The sequence below is a fragment of the Hydra viridissima genome, unplaced genomic scaffold (genome assembly GCF_058129835.1).
Source record: "Hydra viridissima isolate aposymbiotic clone 2 unplaced genomic scaffold, HvirCarnegie_v1 scaffold_11, whole genome shotgun sequence".
Lineage (NCBI taxonomy): Eukaryota > Metazoa > Cnidaria > Hydrozoa > Anthoathecata > Hydridae > Hydra > Hydra viridissima.
The window spans coordinates 3,562,501-3,576,897 of record NW_028324310.1 but is presented as its reverse complement, the minus strand read 5'-3'; the positions used below and the strand labels follow the sequence as shown (position 1 = coordinate 3,576,897).

At 30.8% G+C, this 14,397-nt stretch overlaps 1 protein-coding gene and 2 pseudogenes across 1 annotated transcript in view; 1 reads left to right on the top strand and 2 right to left on the bottom strand.

The window, feature by feature from the left end:
* LOC149881747 (uncharacterized) overlaps positions 1-14,397 on the bottom strand; it is a 290,985-nt pseudogene that overhangs the window by 104,006 nt on the left and 172,582 nt on the right.
* LOC149881754 (uncharacterized) overlaps positions 1-14,397 on the top strand; it is a 52,803-nt gene that overhangs the window by 15,447 nt on the left and 22,959 nt on the right. Inside the window, exons 6-8 of the mRNA XM_090065961.1 lie at positions 1,572-1,634; positions 3,822-3,884; positions 11,583-11,645. Of these exons, the coding sequence (XP_089922087.1) occupies positions 1,572-1,634; positions 3,822-3,884; positions 11,583-11,645 (189 nt within the window). The remainder of the gene's footprint in view (positions 1-1,571; positions 1,635-3,821; positions 3,885-11,582; positions 11,646-14,397) is intronic.
* On the bottom strand, positions 13,106-13,848 carry LOC149881757 (uncharacterized; annotated as a pseudogene).

The window sequence follows — 14,397 nt, the reverse complement described above, 5'->3', positions numbered from 1 at the left end:
CTTATGCTAGACTTATCAACACGGATGATATTAATCTAAGGTGGGCCTTAATAGCTGATAAAATAGAAGAAGCAAAGCTGTTGCAAATATTACTAAAATGCATTTTTGGCAAGTAAAAAATGGAAAGTTTTTGGTTTCAAAGTTATCTAATATTTTGTAATGGGGTTGCGGAACAAGTTAAAATCTATATATTAGTAAAAAAAATTACTTATCAAAGATATTTTAAACCTTCCCGGCTCCGCAAAACATTTGCGAGGCATATGAAAATCGCTTGTTACCTACTCCAAACAAAATGATCCCAGTACTGAAGAACCATCATGGATAAGCTTGATAATTTTAAAAAACTCATATCTTTTAACATAATTTAATTGGTTTTTATAATCATTCATCTTTTATTATGTCATTCATTGCGTTATTAGTTGTTTTTCATTTTTGGCTTTATCGTTACGACCGTCAAAGTTACGACCGTCACGACATAAAACTTAATAAAATTCTCGGAAAACATCAAGAAAAAGCTATGAAACTCAACATTTAGTAAATTCAATGTGTAGTCAAAGAAAACAGCAAAGGATTTTTTTTTTTTCACTGTGTAGACGGCTGCATAAAGATAGACCAAGTTTATTTGTTTAGATTTGTCAAAAAGTAAGCGTTATGACCGTCACGCTACGTTAAGTTGATTTTTCAAATAAATTTTTCAAACACTTGAATGATTTAACTTTTGCATACTAAATTTTATAATAGTGTTAAACATTTCTGGAAAATTTCATGTAAATACCATACTGGGCTAAATGTTACGACCGTCACTTGCCTGGAATTGCCCATATATATATATATATATATATACATATATATATGTATACATATATATAATTAGGATGAAGCTTTTGCAAGAAATAACTTGAATTAAGTAACAAGTTTTAAACTAAATGCTTGGCGGAGATGAAAATAAAGTTTCATGTTTTATCTAAAGAGATCTTTATGGAAATTGAATTAAAACTTAGTTATATATATAACTTAATTATAAAAAATTTCAAAAAATATCTTTATGCGTATATATATATATATATATATATATATATATACGCATAAAGATTAATAAATACATGTATACATATGTATTCATGTATATATCAGTATATCTTTATAAAATATATACATGTATATATGTTATGTATATATGCAATTATTTGTTTATATATATATGTATGTAAATATATATTTGTATATGTTTATATATATATATATATACATACATACATATATATATATATATATATATATATATATATATATATATATATATATATATATATATATATATATATATATATATATATATATATATATGTATATATATGTGTGTGTGTGTGAATTTATATATTTATGTATAAATGATTACATATATGTATATATAAATGAATGCTTTTATATATACATCTGTGTATGTATATATATATGTATATATATATATATATATATATATATATATATATATATATATATATATATATACATATATATAAATATATATATGTCTATGTATATATTTATGAATATGTTTTAAATTGAAGAACAAAGGACCTCATCAGAGTATAGTTTAGAGAATACAGCATTTACCAACAATAATGATTTGGGTAAGTCAAGACTTTTCAAGTTATTTACTTAAATGTATTGATTTTGGTTACTAAAATTAGCATGCAAGGAATTTAAAACGTGATTCATAAAAGTAGTGGTTATAAAATGTTATTTAAATTAAAACTAAAAAAGTACCTTTAAAAAGTCTAGAGTATCATAATCTAGATAATTGAAATCCTTAAATTTGATATATATGTTAGTTATTTAGATATATGTATATACGTATATATATGTATATACACGTATATATATGTATATACGTATATATATATATATATATATATATATATATATATATATATATATATATATATATATATATATATATATATATATATATTTACATGTATATATTTATTTATGATTTTTATGTTTATTTAAATATATATGTATATAATTAAGTGCGTTTATTCACGAAAGTTTAAACAATCGCAGAATATTTATCAAGTATGTTTGGTTTTTGTTTAATAAAGAAAAACTTTGAAATGATATCGACCTAATTTTTATAAATTATTACAGAAAAAGTAATTAGCTTTAAAAAGAATATGGACATATTACAAAAAATTTAATATTTAGTTAGAAAAAAGCTATTACAAAAAATCTTGTAGGAAAATTTAGAAGCACAAAAGTTTAAACGAATTGCTACATTCATTCAAAAAATGAAAAAAAAAAGCGAAATTAATATTTAAAGTGTCTTCCTTTGTTTTGTATAGCAAAGATAAGCTCGTTTATGCATTGATTCAACTAATTTCATGCATATCACGCGAGGTACCTTTAGCAAGTACTCATTAAAAAGTTGCTTTAAATGCTGAGTTGATTGAACTTCATGAAAAGTCAGTCGATTGTCGATCCAAGACCAAATATTTTCAATTGGGTTGAGATCTGGTGATCTAGGGCACCAAGGCATCACATTGAACTTTTTTTTCAAAAACTGTTTTTTGATTGAGTGTGCTGTATGAGCTGAAGCCCCGTCTTGTTGAAAGATGAATTGCTTGCTTCTGCCATACAAGTGTCTGATTGATGGAACTAAACACGTTTCCAATGTGTTCTCGTAGGTGTATTGATTAATTCGGCCTTGATACAGCTCACAGAAGCCTATACCTATGTGAGAAAAACATCCCCAGATGCCAACCGAACCTCCACCGCCTTGTCGACGATGTTGCAAAAACCTGTCTGAATATTTCTCAGTTGCAAATCATAGATTCTTCCCTTGCGGTTTACAACTTGAAAATTAGCTTCATCACTCCAAATAACTTTTGCCAATTGTTCTACAGACCAGCCCAGCCTTTCTTTGGACCACACTCGTCGTTTACGTTTTTCCGTGATTGAAAGAATAGGTTTTCTAGCAGCTATGTTCGTTCCAATACCTTTGTCCAACAATGTTCGTCTCACGAGCTCTCAGCTAACTTTTGGATTATTTTTTGACTCTTTGAAGATTTGTGCTAGCTTTTTGTAGCTGAGTCTGGGGTTTTCTCTGCTCATTCTGAATATACCAATTTTGTCACGGTTGCTGAGTTTGGATGGTCTCCCAGTACGCGGCATGTCGGAGACGTCCTTGGTAAGTTCCCAGGTTTTGATGGTTTTTCTAACTCAATATTCAGAAATGTTATGTATTTCGCCTATTTGAACGTTTGTGTGATTTTTTGTCCGCGCCATACATATAACTTGTTATTTGATGACACTAGAAACTGATTTTCGACCCATTTGCACGCAATTGAAATTAATATGAAATTTACAATATTTCAAGTTGATTTTTAATGAATTAAAAGCTGTCTGATGATGTTGTGATGAATTTTTTGATTGAAAAACTACTCAATTATTTGCTAATTAATTGATAAATCCGCTGCGAAAAAAAAATTCGCAACGGATTTATTAATTAATTAGCAAATAACTGATCCTAAATAAAATCGTTTAAACTTTTGTGAAACCTCTTAGTGTGTATCACCTACCTTTTATTGAAATTTCTGAGTAAACGGTTATGAGTCAAAACCTACTTTTTTTTATTCTAATTAACAAATAACCTATTAACCAAACTGGAACAATAATTATTTTGATATCTATTTCCAATAGATTTTTATTCAAGAAAAACCGAAGATTAGATCTGAAAATTATGCAATCGTTTAAACTTTCGTGAATAGCTCTGTGTATGTATGTGTGTATATTTATACAAATGTTTTAAATCACAGTACGAAGTATCTCATCAATGTACAGCTCATTTAATATAGCAAGATCCAGCTATAGAGATTTGCGTAAGTCAAAACTTTTCAAGTTATTTATTTTAAATGTAGTGCTTTTTATTACTAAAAATAGCATAATAGGAATTTAAAACATGATTCTTAAAGGTAGTGGTTATAAACTGTTGTTTAAGCTATAAATAAAAAAATACCCTTGAAAAAAGTTAGGACATTTTAATCTAGATAATTAAAAACCTTAAGTTTGGTATTAACAAAAGGGAGAAAAAGTGTTTTCATGTTTTTCTATGAAATAGTTTTTCTTCAGTTTTGATTAGAATAAAACTTTTGCAAGATATAACTGGCATTAAGTAAGTGTTATTATTAAAATAGTATTAAATTAAGTGCTTGGCAGAGAGAATGATAAAAGTTCATGTTTTATTTCAAGAGATATTTGTGGAAATTAAATCAAAATTTTTTGCAATAAATTAGCTATAAAAGCTTTTCAAAATTAACCTGTCTTGAAAATAATCAGGGAATTGTAAGAGATAACTACTCTGACTGTAAAAAATTCGTTTCTCGTTAAGTACATAAATGAGAAAATGAGATATGTAATGTTTTAGAGCTTCAATTTTATTTCTGTGACTAAACTAGCCACCTTAAGTGTGTCATTTATATTCATGTATAAATATACGGGCTGATCTCAGAGATCGGTGCCGGACTTAAAAGAGAGAATTGATAATAAACACAACATGGCGCTATGACTATGTGAAGAAACGTGCGAAAACTTTTTATTATTATCTTGTCAACCCTGTGAATCGTTACAGATAAAATGACAGAAAGTAGTAAGGTTGTTTCTCCTTCAATCTTGGATTTAACTGTAGATAGATTCGCTGCATTTCGGTCATGGATTGAGGAATGGCAGGATTATGTTATTTAATCAGATTTAGAAAAGAAACCAGCAGCATATCAAGCTGCCATGTTAAAATATACGTTTTCTTCAGAGACTCGAAGCATTTATGAATCATTAAAACGAAAAGACAGATCCAGCTGTTATATTGGAGAAAATGGAAGTGTTTGCCAAGGGTAATGTTAATGAGACTTTAGAAAGACATAAATGTTTCAAACGTTTTCAAGAAAATGGTGAATGTTTTGATGATTTCTTAACAGAAGTAAAATTGTTATGTAAAAACTGCAATTTTTGTAAAACTGCAGATTGTTTTGGCAGTTTATTAAGAGATAAAATTGTATCTGGAATAAGATGTGACAAAGTACAAGAAAAAGTGCTTTCTAAAAAGAATTTGACACTAGATAAAGCAGTGGAAATATGTCTTTCTTCAGAAAAAGCACAAGATGGTGTATCTGAACTACGAAATAACAACACTGACAGTGTAGACCGTATTGGACAGCAATTGTACAGGAAAAATAAATTTACTTCACCCACATGGAATACTAGCACTAAACAAGATGTTAAATTTAGTTCATTGAGATGTATATTCTGTTTAAAAAAGCATCCTTTTATTCAGGGATCATGTCCAGCATGGGGTAAATAGTGTAGAGACTGTGGTATTACAAACCACTTCTCAAATAGTTCAGTTTGCCTAAAAACAAAAAACAAATATTCCTGATAGATATGTTGATCAGCAAAGTGACAACAAAAATTTGTCAAGCACGCAGCAGCATTTAGGTGCATTGTTTTTGAGTAGAGTAGGAGTAGATAATCCAGAAGGACCTTGGGAAATGCAATTTAAAGTGAACTATTGAAAAAAAACATTTAAAGTTTACACAGGTGCAGAGGTAACAGTTATAGGAACTAATCATTTAAAAAAGTGTGGAGTTAAAGTTAAACAATTACGTGTCACTAACAAACAATTAATAGGTCTTGATCATAAAGCACATGATTGTCTAGGTTACTTTCAAAAATCATTTTTAATCAATGGTCAGCACAGTGAATTAGTTACTATATATGTTTGTAAGAATGTACAATCTGCTTTATTGGGAAGACCTGCCTTACAAAAGTTTAACCAGGTTAAAAGAGACATTCCAGAAGGATTCACGTGTGCTACAATTACAAAAGCAACATGTAGCATTATAGAACAGTTTCCATCAGTATTTAAAAGATTAGGGACAATTAAAGGTGATCCCGTACATATTACAGTACAAGAAAATGCAACACCATACCACATTGGAGCGCCACGCCGAGTACCATTCCCACTACTTGAACCATTGAAGAATGAACTTGAGCGAATGAAAGAAATGCGTGTAATCAAAATAGTGAATCAACCTGCAGACTGGTGTCATCTAATAGTAGTCGTGAAAAAACCAAACGGACAGCTTCGTATCTGTATTGTTTTGACACAATTAAACAAAGATACAAAACGTGAATTCTATGAACTTTCGAGTGTAGATGATACATTGGCGCAACTAGGAAATGGGTGTAAATACATGGCTAAAATAATTGCCAACTCAGGATATTGGCAGTTACCAATCGATGTTGAAAGTCAATTAAAATGTACCTTTACTACACCGTTTCTGCCCAACAAGTTAACCATTTGGGCTAACATCACGCCCAGAAACTTTTATTAAAAAAAATGGATCATTTAATTGAAGGTCTTAAAGGAGTAGTAAAAAGTATGGATGATTTTTTAGTTTTTGGCAATACAGAAAATGAGTATAATGAAAACCTTGTAGCATTGCTGAGTAGATTAGCAGAACATGGAGTTACCCTTAATTTGGAACAATGTTTATTTAATCAAACTGAAGTAGAATTTTTAGGTCATAAAATTTCAGCAGAGGGAGTAAAACCATTGACTAAAAAAGTTAAAGCTATACAAAATTTTCCAAGACCAACAAATATTACAGCTTTACGTAGCTTTCTTGATATGGCTCAGCAGTTATCAAAATTCATGAGAGCCTTTAAGAAATTTTTTAAGTTCAAAATCAGCATGGTTTTGGATTGACAATTATTCAAAAGCATTCAATGATGTAAAAAATAGTTTGACTAATCCACCCATTTCGGCCCACTATGATGTTAAAAAACCTGCAAAAGTAAGAAAAGATGGAAGTTAGTTAACGGACTAAGTGTAGCTGTTTACCAGAGTCATGATGGTGTATACAAACCAATTGATTGTGCATCTAGATTTTTGACAATTACTGAGAAAAATTATTATCCAATCGAAATGGAAATGTTAGCTGTAGCATGGGGGTGCACACTCATGTCAAAATATTTGTATGGTCAACCAAACTTTATATTGGCAAGAGATCATAAACCATTAGTAAGTGAATTGTATTTTAATATGGGAATTTAATATGGAAACGCTTAAGAATGAATTGAAGACTTTCATTTACTGCAGAGCATGTTCCTGGCAACTTGATCACTGAAGCAGATGCAGTGTCTCGTGCACCTGTATCTCAACCTACAAAGGAAGACGAGATAGCAGAAAATGATCTTAACATATATGTTAATTCAATAATAAAAAGTATGCCTGCTACAGAGAGTCGGTAAAATAAAATTAGGAAGAAAACTGGAGAAGATGAACTCTTGAAACAATTGGAAGAAAGCATATTTTCGGGTTGGCCTAATATAAAAAAAGTACTGTGCAGCTTATATCCAGCTATATTGGGATTTCAAAGATAAAAAAGTTTAAAGTTGTGAGTAATTAATTCCAAAATGTGAGGCATGTATGAAATATCTCCTATCAAAGCCAAAAGAACATCTGTTATCTCCTGTAATTCCAACGCGACCATGGCAAAAACTGAGAACTCTTTTGTTTCAAAGGGCTAACAAAAAATTAATTATTGTTGATTACTAGAGCCTTTGGACTGAAGTGTTTCTGCTTTCAAGTACTAGATCAACTGATGTAATACAAGCATGCCAAGAATCATTTTCTAGAAATAGTATCCCAGAAAAATTAGTGTCAGATAATGGTACACAATATAGTTCGAAATTGACTCATCAATTCTCTCAAGAGTGGGAATTTAAACACATAACGAGTAGTCCACGCTATGCACAATCAAATGGTTTAGCAGAAGCCACTGTAAAATCAATAAAATTGTTGATAAAGAAATGTTGTATGTCAAATGAAGACATTTATAAAGGTATCCTAATATTACGAAATACTCCAACAAAATGTGGCTTATCTCCAGCACAGTTATTACATGGACGTCAACTGAGAGACAATTTACCCAGATTTCAAACTTAAAATAAGGAACAACTAAAAAAGTCAAAAGATTTAGTCAAAGAGAGAATTCAATCTAAAAAATACTATGATAAAAATATTGGTCATTTTGTACCACAGGTCTTTAGACAAGGTCAAAATGTTGCAATCCAAAATGAAGTAACTCGCGAATGGAGTCTTAGAGATAAATAGTTAAATGTGTTGCCCCTAGATCATATGAAGTAAAATTGAATGATAATGGACATATCCTTCAAAGAAATCAGATTCATCTTAGAAGAGTGTATGCAATATCTGCTCCTTGTTTGAGTTGGGATAATACAGCAATAATGCGCAGAAGCAATCTTAATCTTCTGGTTGATGAATACAGAAGGAACACAACGGTTTCACTTGATTTTGAGAGTGAGAAAATGATAATTACAAAAGATTAGTAGAAGATACAAGAGAAAAACAAATACGAGTATCTACTCGCGGACAAACAAAGAATAAAGGAGTTATGAGCAGTTATGAGTTATTGACATTTATATTTCGGTTTTATAAGGGACAAGTGTCATATTAATATACATGTATAAATATACGGGCTGATCTTAGAGATCGGTGCCAGTCTTAAAAGAGAGAATAGATAATAAATACAATATTAAGTTTCAAAATTCATGATTTTTGGGTGAAAAAAGCCTATTTTTACAATGCTTGTGTATTCGCAGTTTGAAAGATACGGTTTTAAATTATGTTGAACCCATGTACATGAAAGTTGCTTCAAATTAGTGATAGAACACTAATATTGGAACTTTGAGAAACATTATGTTTTTAAGTGACAGAACACTTTATAAATCTGTAAATAACAGGACACTTTTATACACTTCTGTCAATTATAGTTGTTATTTGACTCCAGTGCAGAGAGTAAACTTAATTGAACAGAATGGCTAAAACCAAAAAAAAAGGAAAGAAATATTTCTTCTGAAGAGTATAATTGACAAGTTGAATGACAATCAACTCACTTCTAACAAAACATTTTGGAGCATTATAATTTTTTAACGTCTGAAAATCCTAAGATCAAAGATAACACCCTTCTCTGCTGTGTATTCTTTCATGATTTCAAGCTCATTTGTGAGGATAATTGTCAGTGTTTCGTTAAAAAGGTCACTGCTATTTATGAAAAAGCTGTAATTCCAACATTCAGAGCGGATAAAGTACAGAAGAAAATGAGTGAACTGCTAGCCAAGCACAAAAAATTGATTTCTCTTCAAAAAAGGCAAAACACTAAAGAAGTAGAAAAGAAAATAATTTTCAAAGACAATATTTTGCCTGTTCTTTTTGATGTGATACAATATTAAAGTGATGTGACACAAATATTAGAGAAAGATAAGAAAAGTGATGCGATACAAATATTAGAGAAAGATAAGAAAAGATCTCAGGAAGACAAGGCAGAAGATATCATTTTCATAAATGATTAAAGAAGTTGCAGGAAATATTACATTGGGAAGAAAGATAAAAGGTTCATTTATTCTGCTCAAAAAACTCAACAGGCAAGAGTAAGAATGTCTGGAGCAGATCATGACCAGAGTTATCAGTCTGAGTTGCAGGTTTCATCTTCAAGTGAAAGAGAAATATCTTTAAGAGCAAAAGCTGGATCAAACATGATTCTTCGTTATGATGGAAAGCTGGTCAAAGAGTATACTGATCGAAAGAAGCTCAAAAGAGAGCGCTAAGCATTGAGTGTAACTTGTGATGAAGAACATTTTTTGCTCGGAGTAGCTCCTGTCACTGATTCTGATCTTGTCATGCTGAGAAGATTATTGAGATTATAGAAGAAAACTCACTCAAAGAAGACACTAAAGGTCTAGTGTATTTGACACCACTGTGTCAAATACAGGTAAAGAAAAAGGAGTAAGTTCCAGATTTAACATCTATCTTGGAAGACCTGCTATGTATGTTGCTTGCAGACATCATGTCTATGAGTGTCATATTAGGAATGTTGCGAAGCTCTTCAGGACAACCCCAGGTCCAGATAATCAACGCTTCAAGAAACTGTTGGATGAGTTTTCTCTTATTCGGATTGATCAAAATAAATTTTGCAAATTCAAATATGGAGTAAATCAACAACTTGACAATGCTGCTACAGTATCCCTAGTAATCATCACAATGCCGTTGGATGATGACAAAATACCCACAGATGATTATTGGGAGCTAGCAGAAATTGTTTAATTCTATTTATCCCCAGAGATTGATCAACTGACAGTTCGACAACCTGTAGCAATTCATCATGCAAGGTTTATGGCACAGGCTATATATTGCATGAAGCTGTAAATTCTGAGCCAAATGACAGATATTGTTTCCAAAGCTTCTACAAAAAGAGAAGTTGAGGCCATCTCTGAGTTTGTAGCATTGTGTTATGCAAAGTGGTTCTTGTCTCAGACTATAATTTCTCCAAGTCATGACATAGAAGCAATCTGGGAGATGAAGTCATGCTTGAAGAGCAGACCTAATGTTGCAGCCAAATGTGTCGATAGCATTGCAAACCATACAAAGTATCTTTATTCAACTTTGATCCCATTTAATTTACTAGATCCTGGAGTGTAAGATGAGGAAAAGACCAAATTGCTGAAAGAATTCTAGTGATAAATGATACAAAGGAAAAGGATTCTCTGTCATTTATGTATAAGAAGGTTAATATATCAGGATTCATTGACAAAAAAGGAGAGAGGCCCGGGTTGTCTGCGTTTGTTGATTCAGAATCCATTTTGATATTTAACATCTTAAAAATGGATAGCCAGCAGTTTGAATAGATGAAGATTCCACCTAGGATGTGGAACAGATTGTCTGGCTACACAAAGTTCAAGGACTTTATCTCCAACATTCTTGTAACTAATGATTTTCCAGAGAGAATGTTAAGCTTATACAGGACTTTGTTGATAGAAGCCATGATAAAGAGCTGAGGAAAGATCTTCTCCTAGCAGTGGACCAGAAAAGAAAGGCTGGGAGACCCCAAGGGAGTGGTGGAAAAAAAAGAAAATGTTAATATGTTGTAGAAATAGTGGTTAAAAGATGTCTAGTGTAATATATAAACAAAGTTAAACATAAAACTAGTACTTTTTAACCGATTTTGGGTTTTCGTTGGTCTAATTAGGTGTGAAAAGGGTTCGGAAACTAATTCAGACCAATTTCATAACGATTAGATCAGTATTCTGTTTGATTTGGTCAACCGCGTCAAACCGCATAATAATTAAGTCAACTGTATATCTTTGAACTCACTTCAAACCTAACTAACGGTTTTATTCAAACTGCTCCTAATTTTTTTCTAACTAACCAGGGTTAATGTACATGGTTAAACATAATCTTATCCTGTATCTTTTAAACTGTGACTACACAAGCACTGTAAAAATAGGCGTTTTTCACCCAAAAATCCTGATTTTTGAACTATAAGGTGGCTTGTGTAGTCATAAAAAGAAAGTTAGAGCTCTAAAACCTTACAGGTCTCATTTTCTCACATATACGCAGCAGAAAAATGCTGGGAACAGTAAAAATAAAATGCGACCCTAAAAACGGGACACCCTAGTATATATGCATATGTATATATTTATATATATATTTTAATTCACAGAACAAAGCACCACATCAGTGTATAGTTTAGAGAATACAGCAAGAACCAACAAAATTAATTTGGGTAAGTCAAAACTTTTCAAGTTGTTTACTTAATTGTAGTGATTTTTATTACTAAAAGTAGCATGACGGAAACTTATAACGTGATTCATAAAAGCAGCGGTTATAAGCTGTTGATTAAAATATAAATAAAAAAGTTCCCAAATAAATTTGAAGCACCATATTCTTGTGATTGAAAACATTTAATTTGATGTTAACAAATGGGATGAGTAATGTTTTTTATGTTTTTCCTATAATTTTTTTCCATTCTGATTAGAATAAAACTTTTGTAAGATAAAAGTAGCCTTGAGTAACTAGTATTAAGTAAGTAATGTTAAGTAAGTTGTATCAAAGGAAAAGTTTTACAAAGAAAAAAACTCATTTTTTAGGTTTATTCTATAAAATATTTATAGAAACTGATATAAAAGTTATATATATATATATATATATATATATATATATATATATATATATATATATATATATATATATATATATATATATATATATATATATATATATATATGTGTATATAAACAGTATTGGACAAAACATTTGCAACCAAATAATGCTAATTTAGTTTTTTTATATAAAGATGCTGCCTTTTTTCAATTTAGAGAAATAACTATGCAACTGTTTAGAGACAAAGTTCTTCAAGTTTTATACCTCACAAAGTTCATTATTTGTACACGAAAATTAATAAATTAATCAAAAGTATTAAATAAAATTGATTTCCTTCTGGACAAAACATTTGCAACTCGACAAAATGTTGACCAAGCTGTATTTCGCTATCAATATTTCTTGGCGAATCCTTTGTTGTCGATCACAGCCTTGCATCTTCGAGGCATAAACTCGATCAGGTGATCAATGAAACTTTGTGGAATCGCTGCCCAGGTCTTTTCGATTTGTTCAAACAGTTGATCTTTATTACGAACACCTTCACAAAAAATTCTGCGGTTGACAATTTCCCACAGGTTCTCAATAGGGTTGAGATCCGGAGATTGAGGCAGCCAATCCATCACCGATTGGTGGTTGTCTTGAAACCACTGCTTGCCTACTTTTGCAGCGTGTTTCGGATCGTTGTCTTTGCTGAAAAACTGATTTTATTGGCATATTCCATTCAGCATGAGGTAACAACATCTTTCAGGATATTTTTATACATGAAACAGTCCATTATTCCATCGTTTCGATTTATTGGACCTAGACCGTCAGCAGAAAAACACCCTTAGACCATTACATTGTATCCCCCATGCTTCACGGTCTTATGACAGTAACGTAAATTGAGGCGTTTTCCGGCCGGTCAACGTACACGGCAATTTTTTTAAACTATTGATAAACTTCAAATATACATATAGTTAATGATAAAACTACAATGATTAATTATGAAGAATCAATTACTAATCTTGCTTATTTTGCTTAAATTATTGACAACTTCGAAAGTAAATCATATACAAATCATTGTCTTAAAAAATAATTAAAAAAATATTATGGATTTGGGCATACAATGCAATGAGTCGACAAGGAACTTTCCAAAAACTTTGAATGATACCAACGACCACAACGTTCACAACCAGTCCAATTAATTAAAACTTCCTCTTCTTCTTCACTAATTTCATCGTTTTTGTAATTATCTTCTTTTCCGCAGATGAAACAAAGATTAGTTTCAATATCTTCAATAACATTTAAAACTGCCCCAGATGCAATGTTCTACTTATTGCCACTGGGTTTTTTTGTTTCATATGCACCACGATGAGACATTAGCAAAGTTGTAGCTGAATTGTTTAAAATAGATGCTATTGATGCACCAGGTTCCTTGTATTCAGGAATTCTTTTTAAAACCTTTATACGGTTTATTGGATTTAGTCCACATGTAATAAATCCAGAAACCAAATTCTGACACACTGTGTCTTGCAACTTAATTGATAAACTTTTTAATAGAGCTGGAAAATGTTCTTTAGGAAAGCATCCAGTTTTTCTGCTTTGTTTCTCCACTCATAAAGTGCATGATTCCAACAACGCTTCATTGGACCAAAAACAGATACATCTAATGGCTGCATTAAATGTGTGGCATTTGATGGCAACATAACGAAGTAAACATTATGCTCCTTAGCAAGTTTAATAATGTCTGGATTAAAATGAGAGGCCAAGTTATCTCCTAAAAGAAGCTTGGGTCCATGTAAATGTTGAACGTTCGGCAAGAAGCATGTTTCAAACCACATGGAAAATGTGTCGATATCAAACCAACCTAATTTTGTGCAAATGTATTTTGTTCCCTGTGGCCCTCCTGTTACCCAAACTTTAAAAAGATTAGATGCTCTATAAACTCTATAAACTACCATAGGTGGTGGTAGTATTCCTGAAGCAGAGCCACACCACATAATTGATGTTGAAGTTTTAATATGTTCTTGAACATTTTCAACACGTCTTCTTCCTCTTCGAACTAAGACAAACTTTTTTCCAGGATCATATGAAAGGATTGTTTCATCAAAGTTAAATATGTTTCAAGGTTGAATATTACCAAGAGATTCATTAGTTTTTTTAAGTTCATCAAAAAAAATTATTCATCATTTCTACTCCTAACTTTGATCTCAATCGTTTAATGTTAGAAGCATTTCTGCCAGAAATATTGTTTCTTTTCATAAAAGAATTTAACCAGTCATTTCCAGGTTATATGCATATATATATATATATATATATATATATATATATATATATATATATATATATATATATATATTTTCTATATTTATGTATTTATAAATATATATATTTATAAT